The sequence below is a fragment of the Podarcis raffonei genome, chromosome 1 (assembly GCF_027172205.1).
Source record: "Podarcis raffonei isolate rPodRaf1 chromosome 1, rPodRaf1.pri, whole genome shotgun sequence".
Taxonomy (NCBI): Eukaryota; Metazoa; Chordata; class Lepidosauria; order Squamata; family Lacertidae; genus Podarcis; species Podarcis raffonei.
Genome location: NC_070602.1, coordinates 40,661,967 through 40,674,620, shown reverse-complemented (window position 1 = coordinate 40,674,620; position 12,654 = coordinate 40,661,967). Strand labels below are relative to the sequence as shown.

Below are 12,654 nucleotides of genomic sequence, written 5' to 3'. Positions count from 1 at the left end.
CACTTTCTCCTTCAGAATCTTTTATTTTTTTAAGTGAACTTTTTGGCTTTTGTTGTTTGCTTGTTTATTTGGGGGCAGGAGCTGTGGCCTGCATTTTGTTTGGGTTTTTTGTGTTTTGGGGGGAGGGGAAGCAGGAGAAGTTTAGCCTGTTGCTTGGAAGGTTTTACTAAGCATCACCAGTTTTTGTTCCACAAAATGGGTATTTTGTGGTGCCCACAACAGTTCCTTAAATTTCCAGATATGCCCCAGGCACAAAAATAGGTATGCTACCTCAGATCTAGGACTTTGGGGGGTTCCAGATACCCATGGTAATGAGCATAAGTCAATAGGATTTGGGTAAATAACTGTTGTTTCAAAATCAGACACTTTCTTAAGTGTCTCCGTGCCCATATTCATTCATATTGTGGCTTAATGTACACACCCACCAAAACAGCACCATTGTTATTATTTAATTCAAAAGGGCTGGGTGGATCCATTGCTCGTACAGTTTCCAGATTACAGCAGATTTATGTTAATTGCCAGCCTAGGCTACTGAGTCAGAAATCTGCCCTGAGGGAAACTGAACTTCCACCTTAGGTTTATGTGCTGACAATTTTCCCCTCCCCTGCCCAACACTGTAGCTTTGAAGAATTGGTGGGATACTTCGGGATAAAACCAAAGTCTGGCGAGAAGGAGACCACGCCAAACTACGTTTTCACGGTGTGGTATGAGTTCTGCAGCGACTTTAAGGCCATTTGGAAACGAGAGAGCAAAAACATTTCCAAAGAAAGGTAAGGTTCTAATAAAGCCATTAATACAATTTTTTTTAGAAGTCTGGGAAACTGGTCCTTTTTAAACTCAACAAATTATACTCCCATATTTCACAGGCGTCATTGTTTTCTTTCAGATCAAATGGACATCAAGGAAAGATTATTCCCTCAGGGTGCCTAGGAAAATTCACCAAAGGGATGCTGTCCCCACAAAAAGATAAACACATATAATCTGATAAATTACACTTTCTTAACCCCTTCCAATTACTAGCTAGTAAAATGAAAGGGGAGCTGTGCTAATTTGTAACAGATTGCTTCTCTTTGCATTTTTGTGTTGGACCGCTCTAAATGAGGCGATATTGCTGTTGCAGACAGGACAGACAAATAAAAGTGAATGCTTTTTCCAGTTAATATACTACACTTGCATCAAAGGGTAGCCTATGAGATTCAGGCCACACTTAGCACAGCGTTGAAGTCCCACACTGAATTTACAGCACCGCTTCTTGGTATCCTGCTGTGGACATCAAACTCCATGCCGCAGCATCTCCCACTGTCTTGTGATTTTATTAGGTTTAGTTAAAACCTTTTTTAAAAATAAAAGGTTTCACCTCTTGAGATTTGTTTTTTAAAAAATTAAAAGAAAAACGAGCACTTTCTATAATATACTTTTTTTCCTTTTTTACTGTATGCAATTGCTCTGTTATGGCATTCTACTGTAAAATAATTAAGGGAATTGCCCAATAGGTGTTTTTAGTCCAGCACTCTTATTGTATTTTTTTTCATGTACACTAATAGGAAATACAAATCTCCATGAGTGCCTCTCCTTGTGTAGCAAGGTAGCATTAACATTGTGGGAACCTCACAAAATCATTTAGAAGTAAAACTTTAAGTTAAGTGGAGGAGAACTCCCAAAAGAGGCCCATGAGGATCGGGCATGCTCATTGACTGACTGTAGGACAGGTAATGGAAAACTATGGGAGGGTGGGAAGAATCCAATGGAGTATCGTAGGAGAGGGCATGACTGTTTTCCTGAGCAGAAACACTCCATGCTGCAAGATCTTGTTGCAGGTCCCTCTTGTCCTGTTCTAATGTGCACCTTTCCCTCTTCTGGACAAGCGCAGACTCATTATTTTTTGTTTGTTCCTTTCTCTCTTATTAAACGTTGAATATGATCAGTCACATCAGTGCTTCCCAACAAATTTGTTGCAGTTTGTGATTGAATTTTGAAGAGGCCAGATTAAAATGAATGAGCAGATAAAATTAACAAGCTCTCTAGGACTAGTCTGTTGTTGTTTAGTCGTTTAGTCGTCTCCAACTCTTCGTGACCCCATAGACCAGAGCACGCTAGGCACTCCTGTCTTCCACTGCCTCCTGCAGTTTGGTCATACTCATGCTGGTATTTTCAAGAACACTATCCAACCATCTCGTCCTCTGTCGTCCCCTTCTCTTTGTGCCCTCAAGCTTTCCCTCAGTGCCCTCCTTGTGCCCTCAGTCTTTTCCAGGGAGTCTTCTCTTCCCATGAGGTGACCAGAGTATTGGAGCCTCAGCTTCAGTATCTGTCCTTCCAGTGAGAACTCAGTGATAAAGATGTAGTCCAGAGCAATCATTCAGAAGCATGCACTCTTTTAAATAGGTGCAAGCCTTTGATTGGGGGAAAAGTGGTGTGTAAACAGTAAAAGATTACAAGATGGCTGCAGAATTTGTGACTCACCAAGACAAATATAGTCCATCCATCACATACTAAGGCTTGGCAGGTCACAGCTTCTGTAGGCCTAGTGTGAACCATGCCCTTTAGGGTGAATATCAGTGGGTGATTGCATGAAAAATGCCAAGCAGGATGCAGCCAAACAGATATTTTGCACATCTTCAAGTCCTAATATGTACAAACAGAAATCATAAACTTGATACTTTTTATATCTTGAGGTCTGTTATTTTGTGTACTAAGAATATAAAGAAATAATTGTTACTCTGGAATCTGAATCATTTATCAGTTAGTTGGCCTTCTGTATGAAACAGCAGTGTAAATCAGGCTCAACATTAGAAGCTTAAATATCCTTTAGCATGCAATTTTAAATTAGATGCAGATAGAGATAATCCAGTAAATTGTCGTGCTAATTATACACATAGATCTGCTGATTCCTTTGTCACAAGCAGCAGTCTTCTAGAATAATCAGTTTCGCTACTAAGAGGGATACTTTAGATACTTCTAAAGTGAAATTGGTCATTTTAATTTTTTTTGCAATTTGTTACTTGAGTAGATCTACTTATGAGCAAGTGAATTTTGCTTGCCATTTCAAGGAACATGTTTGCTAGGGGACAGTGTTGCTCAGTGTATCTCCTCCAAATGTTGGGTGAACTAAAGAAACAAGCATAATGGAGGGCTGCTGCAAACATTTGTAGAAGAGTCTTTGCATCGTGTAACAGGAAGGTTCTGCAACAATTCTCATGCTTCCCCTTGCACAAGAGAGAATGCAAGGAGAAGAAATATTTGGATTTCGTTTTACTTCTCTCACCCAACACTGAAATGGAAAACTGCAGCCAGTGAGAAAAGCTGGAATTTAGGAATGTGGAATAGACTCCACCTGCTGTTACTGGGAAAGCTGATACAATATGAACAGGATCTGCACAGACAACTCTCCTGTGGATGTGATGCTATCACTTCCTCAAATGTCAGGAGTACCTAAGAATATAATAAAAGTTTGCTGGATTAGGCCAATGACCCTTCTAGTCCAACATCCTGTTCTCACAGTGGTCAGTCAGGTGTCTATGTTTCCCATCACAAGAGCACTCTCCCCTCTTGCAGTTTCCACTGGTGGGTACTGCTTCTGACTGTGGAGCAGTTCTCCAAGTCTTGTAAAGTATATAACCAAAATCAGTTTTAAACAGGCCAGGCTCTTAAGAAGTGAAAGACAGTGAGTCTAGAGGGAGTGGTGAATTCCATATTAATAAATTCAGAGTAAAATATGTGATTTTGGATATGCTGTTTTGAGTCTGGATTAGCCTTCTTGAGTAGCAGGATAAGACTTGCATATATTTTGTCACGAGAATGAATGGTTTGTTTTTTCCTTCTTAACACCATGAATTTTATTCATATACTTTGGTGGGCCTTGTGTTTATTTACTAATGACTTCATTAGATTACTTTTAGCCTTTAAAGGTTTCAGTTTATTCTCAGTTTAACTTGTAGATGATTCATGAAGACAATGAATAACTGATGTCAAGTATATAAGTTTGAATGACAGATGAGTTGTTTCTTTATCACATTCAAATGGCTTAGAAAACTATGACCCTTTAGAGGTTGTTATTTTACAAAGTATGAGTGACAGTTCGCCAACCATATTTTCCAGGAAGAAACACATTTAGAGAACTGAGAAATAACCATTATGTCTTGAAAAACAATTATTTTCCTAAGGTGTATTTTAGTGTAATCATATTTTTTCATAACCTCAGCAGAATAGAAAAGGAGCCAGTTTATACACTCAAGCTGTAAATATTTCTTGGATTGCAGCATTTAAAATTCCTCAGAGAGAAGAAGGAAGGTTTGCATGTTTGAACGCCCTGTGCCAAAAAACAAAGGCCCCCTCTACACATAGGAAAGGGGCATGTCAACTTCCAATCTAATCCAGTATCCTGTTCTCACATTGGCCAACCAGAAGGAGTTACAGTGAATCCTTCAGTTTAACATAGTAATTTTTTTGCAATGTACATCTTCATAAACAAGAGTTTACATGTCAAATAAAGAGACACAAAAATAGTTTCATTCAATTAGATTAAGAAAGGTTAAATACCTTGGTTCTTGAATGCCTTGGTACTCGAACATTTCGGCTCCCAAATGCCGAAAACCCAGAAGTAAGTGTTCCAGTTTTTGAATATTTTTCGGAAGCTGAACGTCCGATGTGCTTGTTGGCTATTGTTTCCTGGGTGTCTGAGCCAATCGGAAGCTGTGCCTTGGTTTTCAAACATTTAGGAAGTCAAAAGGACTTCCGGAACGGATTACGTTTGAGAACCAAGGTACCACTGTACCTGATGATTCAAATAGTTGATAATTTTTGTTCCTTTCTTTACAACATTTTAAAACACAAATGTGAACAGAGGCAAGTTTGCAAAATTTTATACAGGATGCCCATCTAGCAACAAAATGATCCTATTTTTCCAACTTGTCAATTATGAGATGATGATGGTGCCCATCTGACTTGGTTGCCCCAGCCACTCTAGGCGCCTTCCAACAAATTAAGACATAGTAAGACATCAAACATTATTGTCACTATTGGTTCTACTAGAGTATTTTGAGGTTATTCAAAGGACAGTGCAACATCTCTTAGCAGACTAAGAAAAACCAAGTTAATGGTAGCTTTAACCAAGCAATGGGCTAGGCTGCAAGGGTTTGTTTTGTCTGAAAACTACTTGACTTTTAATGTAAGAAAAGTGTAGAAATCTAATTAGATTTTTATCAGACATTTTAGAAGAGGAAACACTTTAACCATGCTGCCCTACACTTAACCAACCATGAAAATAAATTAGCTGCCTGTGTAATATAGCTGATTTTCGCCCCAAGACAAAATCTGCATAGCATACAGGAATCTGAGGGTACTCAAAGGTACAAACATTATATATAACTAGCAAACATACATACTACTTAAATCAAAAGGCAGTTAAGATGAAATTCCTGGATTACCTCAGTAACATAAATATTACATGAATATTACATGAAAAGGATACAGCAGAAATATATTACGTGTACCCAACAGTCATAAATTTGGTATGGCTGTTTTGCTCAGCTGGGTGAAAATTTTGAATGAAGTAGCTGAAAAGTATTATCTTACTCTCAGTACCATGCGGTATTCTCAATACCACAGGGATGTGACACCATTTTAGGGTCAATTTACACGGTCACTTTCATGGGCTTATTTTTAATCTGTAGTGACTTTTAGTCAGTCCTGATTTGAGTATGGATATAAAGAACCCAGCCATTGGAGTGTTGAGGGCCTTTCTGCTTCATCAGATTTCTTATATAATAAAAGTATATTCAGCTATTGTGGATGATGCAGCCGCTCTCCTTTAACGGAGCACCGCTGTTATAAGAGTATTGCATTTTCCCAGTTGTGAAAATGCAGTATATTGGACATTTGCATAGATAGTCTTTTGGAAAGCCACTTGCAGTTACAAAGACTTGAATCTAGACTTGCCCTTCTGCAAGTGGAAGGGCTCCTTTCATTCACAGAAGAGCCTTAAATCCAGTGCAGGCTCCCGATGGTAGAAGTGATGGGAAAGAATTTACACTAATTTCCCCTGGAACCCATTGTACCATCTCCAAATCTTTTCTGAAGGGCACTTTTGGGGAATTACTGGGGACTGTAAAGGGGTGAGAGAATGTTTCCCTGCCTTCCATCTGTGGGGGCATCCAGTCACAGGCCATTGTTAGTACTTTTTATATAATATAATTTTTATCAAATTTCCATTTTTTTTACAAATTGACTTCAAATTAAATAGTTACATTGTTTCATGCATTGACTTCCCACCCATACTTCCACAGTGTTTTTCTTCAAACCCTTTTCTACCATGTTCTATATTAAACTTATCTGTTATAGAAACTCCTCTAATACAATTACTTTATCATTTTTCTTCCATTGTTCCTTTCTCAAATCTTGCCCGTGATTTCATTTGACGGTAGTGTTTTTTCAAATACAGTCCTACCTTTGTTCGCAAACGCCTTGCGAGTCGAACGTTTTGGCTCCCGAACACCACAAACCTGGAAGTGAGTGTTCCAGTTTGTGAACGTTCTTTGGAACCCGAACATCCGACGGGGTTTCCACAGCTTCCAATTGGCTGCAGGAACTTCCTGCCGCCAATCGGAAACCATGCCTTGGTTTCCAAATGTTTTGGAAGTAGAACGGACTTCCGGAATGGATTCCATTTGACTTCCGAGGTACTACTGTAGTCCAAAGTGGCCTCCATTCTTTTTTTAAAAAAGGTTCATTGTTTCGATCTTTTAATACTGCTGTCAGCTTTGCCATTTCTGCATAGTCTATTGCTTTTAAAAGCCATTCCTCCTTCATTTGAACCGTCTCTTCTTTCCATTTCTGTGCATATAGCATTCTAGCTGCTGTAGTCACATATATACGTAAAAGGCCATTGTTAGTACTGTAGTCTCTGAAAAATCTGTTCACCTCCCTCCTGAAACCATGGAGCAGCAGGGGTGGGGATGTGTGGTCTTATCTACAGAAGCATGTACAGAATGATATCGGTGCTTTTAAAAATAAATATATGGTTGGTATTCTTCACATGTCTCACAAATTCAGATAAGTCACAATGGATTTTCATACAATAGATGTCAGTTTTGATGTCTCACATTACGTGACTGAGCCTTTGCTGAAACTCCACTTAATTAGCTGCTTTCTGATTTGTGGGGAAACTCTTTAGTTTGCAGCCTGAAATCATGGTTTTGAGGGCAAGTGCCAAACATGCCATGCTGATGTAAGGTATGAAATGGTGAACTTGGTATGCTGTCAACCAGAAAGTAAGTAATTAAGAAGAGCAGACAAGGAGAGGGAGGCACACACAAGCTCATTTCTATTGTGCCATGTCGTAGTTTGGCATTATATGTGGACCTGACATAAAGCCAAAAAAAAAAGTATCCTCCACAAAAAAGTAACATACATTCCAAGCTTCAGTTTGAAAACAAGCATTGAGCTTGCCACAGTACAGAACATTGTCAGTTACAGCTTGTATCTATTGAAAAACACAACAGCCTCAACAAGCTAGTACCCTATTCAATAACATACTGCAAAGTATACCCTAGCATCCTTTACATATCCCATAAATACAGATCATCAAGTTGGAATTTAATATGGTGATGATAGTGTATAGTGCCAACAAGCACTTAATAGCACTTGTTGACTTAAGGTCCAATCTACTGGTTGCTGCGCCAGCAAGGAAGCCGTCTGTGGCTAATAATCAGTCTCTGGGTATCAGATCGCTTCATGGCTTAATTCCTATTCTTTCCTCCCTCTATGTTGAGAATGAGAAGAGGCCACAGGGTTAAGTAAGCAGTGTTTTTTCTTCCTAACCCTTGGCACAACTATGTATGTTCTTGTAAAGGTGAAAATTATTCTTTTACTTTATAGACGCAAAGGTACTTTTTTAAAAAAAAGGCTCATTTGAACTTCTATAGTTCATTTGTATCATTATTATTTTTCAAAATAGCTCTGGTTCTTGCATTTAATCTGAAGATATATAGGTCTGAAAATGTGATCCCTCAGAACAGAATTTGGTAGGGACTTTTGAAGTTAATTGAACTTCTTACCCAAAACTCAATTGCTGTGTGTTTTGTTCTTTTTTTTCTGAAGCAAATAATCAGGTGGTTTAAGGTTTTGTTGAAATACAGAACTCTACTTTTTCTGTTGCCTTAAGTTGTGGTTTTCCACACGGCATGGCAATACACAACAGTTGTAAAAGTGTGTTAATATTATTGCTGACACCAGCAACCTTTCTTCTCAATTCGTTTGCGTATTTTGACCTTCTTTGCACCATGATGAGTGATCCTAAATCTTCTTTTGAACGGATTCCCCTTACATATGGTCAGATTTCATGGTTTAAACTAACTGCATTCCTTAAGATTCTTTGCCTCCCTCCCCCTCCATTTTAACTGAAGATTCAAAAAATATTAATGGGAATTGTTGTCTTGAATGGAAAGTGGGTCCGGCTGCATCACTCACAGATCAATGCAACGCGGTAGTGTTACAGTCCCTTCCTAAAAAATCAAAAAAGTTAATTATATGAATTAAGAGGGGATGTTCCTTTGTGGATTAAATAGGCTGCAAACTCTAGTTAGTATCAGTTCTCACAACAAAAAATGTAGTTCGCATGTTATGCTGAACAGATGACACCAAATTATTAAAGCCGGTTAAATCTAAAGCAGTGGAAAGAGTTACCAAAGAAACTCACAGCTCTATTTTTGATAAATGCAAAATTATTCACAAAGTAACCTCAGTTATGTTTATATGATATTGAGAATTTTTTAACACTCTGCATATACCCATAAAACATCTGTTCATAAAGTATCTGCAACCAAAATGATAAACAGAACACTATGGTTTATTATGACCATGTTATTTTCAATGGCACTATAATGCCTTGAGTCCTGTTCTAACCATTCTGTTCAGTTGTTGAAATTGTTTACAAAAAGAATATAAGGCCATTCATTCATGGAAATGCTAAAATGTTTAGCATAAAGTTCTTGAATGTATTGAGGGAATAAATATGAAGCTGTTCTTAAAGTTTCACATACACATGGAAAATAGAAGTAAAAACCTTAATTTAGCCCAAGTTATGATACAGGAAAGTGGTCACAATATCCAAACACTGGCACCATTCAAGATTTTAAAGAAGTCATGTGAAGAAGTAGCCTTATCTGCTTGATTTTGAATTTTGTATTGGATCCAGAACTGTAGTTTTCTCCATATTCTATTAACTTATATTGGAGCAGTATCCCAGCGTGACAAGATTGCTTCCTGATGCTGAGGCCAGGCAACAAATAGACTTTGGTGGTGAACCACTGGCCAGTCTCCAGTTGGCTACCTAGTGCTCACTGTGAGGATTCTTTCAAAGGATGCTGGACTAGGACAATCTTGGGCTGATCCTGATTCATAGTTATGTTTAGTTATGATTTCACTGTTATGATATCCTGAGTTCATGCTCTTGAAGATGCAAAGAGCGGTGGTGGGCCACAGGATTCTCAGTTTCTAGTAAAAACAACAATTTAGGAGAGCACAAATTCACTTTCTGCAAACCCTGACTTGTTCCTATGAATCAGAGACTGTGGTTTAACAAGTCAGCTTCATAACGCATGGTCTGAAATTGACCTGTTTAGAAACTGGCTAAAGTTTGTTTTAAGCCATGATCCCTGCTTCCTATGTAATGGTAACCCAAGTAGAAAGTGAAACCAAATTGTGCCAGAAATCCTTTTCCTGGACTTGTGGGATGAGGAGAGATATGGGGAAGTACAGGAGCCTGAGGTTTATGGCAGCTGCTTTCTCCTTGTGCAGATGGGGAACCTATGACTCTCCAGATGTTGAATTTCAGCTCCAGTCAGCATGGCCAATTGTCACAGATTATGGGAATTGTAGTCTAGCAACATCTGGAAGGACACAGGCTGCCCCCCCCATCATGGTGTAGCATTATGTGTGAGCCGGACTTAGGCTTCTAACAGTTAGTAGATTAATTAAAGGCTATATAAGCTACATATTCATCGAACTTTTTAAATGAAAGCCAACCATGATTCTTTTGTTTGGGTCTTGCAGCGCCATGTCATCCAGGGCCTTAATTTGTCAATGCATTTTAAAGCTTAAGAACGTTATGCAGAAATGAAGAGCAGTTCATGGGAAGATTTATAATCCCTGTAACGTGTGGAGGTTTTATGTTTGTACTAAGTATGAAGGGAGAAGAAATCTGACCAACATTAGTCACATACAATAGTATGTTAAGCCTTTGAGATTTAATCACTGAATGCTTAATTAATGGGGAGTGCATTTCTGTATCTCTTATCAGCACACTGTGTACGTATGGTTTGAAATAAGACCTCTGAAAAGTAATGTGACTCTTTCCTTAAGCAAGAATAATGAAGTCACAAACACTGAACAGCTGTATGGGCACCATTTTGACAAGCAGTGTAGGTTTTTTTTAAAAAAAGGATTTAGATAGTGTGCGTAAGATAATAAAGTGAAAATTGCAGGAATACAAAGTGCTGTTAAAGGAATAAGCTTTCTCATATTACTACACCCTTCATAGGACAGGAAAACAACATGTAAACTTCTTAAATCACAGATGTATATGAAAGCTTGTTTCCAGTATTCTGTCAGACAACACAATGATCAGGAAACATCCCAGGCTGGGTCTATAGAAAGAGAAGCAAGCGGAAATGCTGTTATGGGCGCCATGATGCTTTTCTCTTTCAGCCCATTGTGCTGTGCCACCTCCAATAGTTGTAGCCTCTGCTCTTAACATCTCCTCCAGCCTTGCAGAGAGGGGAGTACGGTTCCCTTTCAACTTTTCAGGCTTGATACTGTCTTGTTTGTTTGCACACTTGCTTTGTAAGCACATGATACCATTTAAACACACTCAAAGCACATTTCTTCCCTCTCCCTGCCTCCTTAATCCTGGCAACTGTAATTTTCCCCTCACAGAGCTACAGTTAGCAGCACCTTTGACAAGCTACAGTTCCCAGGATACTTTGAGAACAGAAATATGCTTTGAATATGCTATAAAGGTATCATGTGTACACAGCCTTATTCATATTCAACAACTAAGCACTCCTGAAAGCAGCTTGCATATGCTGGATATGTACCATTTCTTTGGCTCCAGTAAGATTTGTTGTGTGTATTTTGTTTCAGGCTCAAAGTGGCTCAACAAACAGTGAACAAGTTAACTGCAGAAAAGAAAGTGGAAACAAAGAAAATCAACCCTACTGCCAGCCTGGTATGATGTGTTTTTGGAATGGCTTTGTCTTCTAGTTTGCTTTTAAAAACAGCTAATGGGATGCATGTTTTAGTCCATTCAAATGCAATTTACTATCATGTCCTTTCCAATCCCAAAGTACATATATCCAAATAATATATTGTACATATATTGGAGGGATTGAAGCAGTGACTGGGAGTCAATTCAAAAGCCTTTGCTATTTTAAATTCATTATGTCCATGCACAGACCTTTGCCAGGAAAACTAGTCTGCATGGATAAAAATCAGTCCTCAGGAGCTGTCTCGGTTTTGTCACTTGTCTCTGACTCATTGGTGTCCTTCTTTCCTGCTGCATTCTGTACTCAGAATAATCTCAAGGGCTGCTTTTACAACGTGTGCTCCTAAAAATTCCATCACATTTCTGAAGGGGGTGAGAGGGGAGAGCAGATTGAAATGGCAGCCAATAGGGCATTATTCTCAGCCTTTTCCTACATTTGTCACCCTGTTTATCTAGGAACGAGCCTGGCTTCCTGGGTTTTCTCCAGTATAGGCTGCTGTCTCTTCTTTTTGTGCACAGACAAATGGAAAATTCTTTTGCCATATTTGGATGCAACCAGTGCTGGCTTGCCAAATTAAGGTGGACCCAATTTAGCAGCAATATTTGGGGGGGGAAAACCCAACCAACTGTGCTTAAATCATGCTTGTGCCATTTATTATTGGTACAGTCTGGTATAAAGGGGTGATCCTAGAGGGGAGATGGTCATTTATCAGTTTGGCTTAAGGAAGAGTGTGGGCCAATTTATCTGGTCTATACTGGCTTTAGTCCACAACTTCTGTGTACCCAAGGTTCCCCACACAATCATGGTTTATTACAGTTTCCTCTTTTATCAAGGGACCTCTCCGTATGTGCAATGAGAAATCACTACAGTATTGTCCCACTTTGTGGGAAAGGGATGCCCCTGCTAAAATCAGCTCCAGTACATTTCTCTTTTTTAAAAAAAATCTACTTCTGTATCTAGAGACATTAATCCCTCCCCAAATATTCTTGCTTGTTTTCACATTACTAATATTTTGTGTTAGTGCAATACTAGCTATGTTAACTGGAAAGGCATTTCAGAACACATTAGGCATATACAATGGTAACTCGCAAGACGAATGCCTCGCAAGAAGAAAAACACACAAGACGAAAGAGTTTTCCGTTTTTTGAGTTGTTTCGCAAGACGAATTTCCCTATGGGCTTGCTTCACAAGACGAAACGTCTTGTGAGTTCTTGCGAGTTTGTTTCCTTTTTCTTAAAGCCGCTAAGCTGTTAATAGCCGCTAAGCCGCTAAACCGCTAATAGCCGTGCTTCGCAAGACGAAAAAACCGCAAGACGAAGAGACTCACGGAACGGATTAATTTCGTCTTGCGAGGCACCACTGTACTTAGGATGATATGAGAGGTTAAGTTTGTATC

The 12,654-nt window shown here is 38.9% G+C and overlaps 1 protein-coding gene across 1 annotated transcript in view; it reads left to right on the top strand.

The window, feature by feature from the left end:
• The window catches only part of FMN1 (formin 1), a 110,279-nt gene that overhangs the window by 95,867 nt on the left and 1,758 nt on the right, over positions 1 to 12,654 (top strand). Inside the window, exons 15-16 of the mRNA XM_053381935.1 lie at positions 621 to 770; positions 11,137 to 11,221. Coding sequence (XP_053237910.1) covers positions 621 to 770; positions 11,137 to 11,221 — 235 coding nt within the window. The remainder of the gene's footprint in view (positions 1 to 620; positions 771 to 11,136; positions 11,222 to 12,654) is intronic.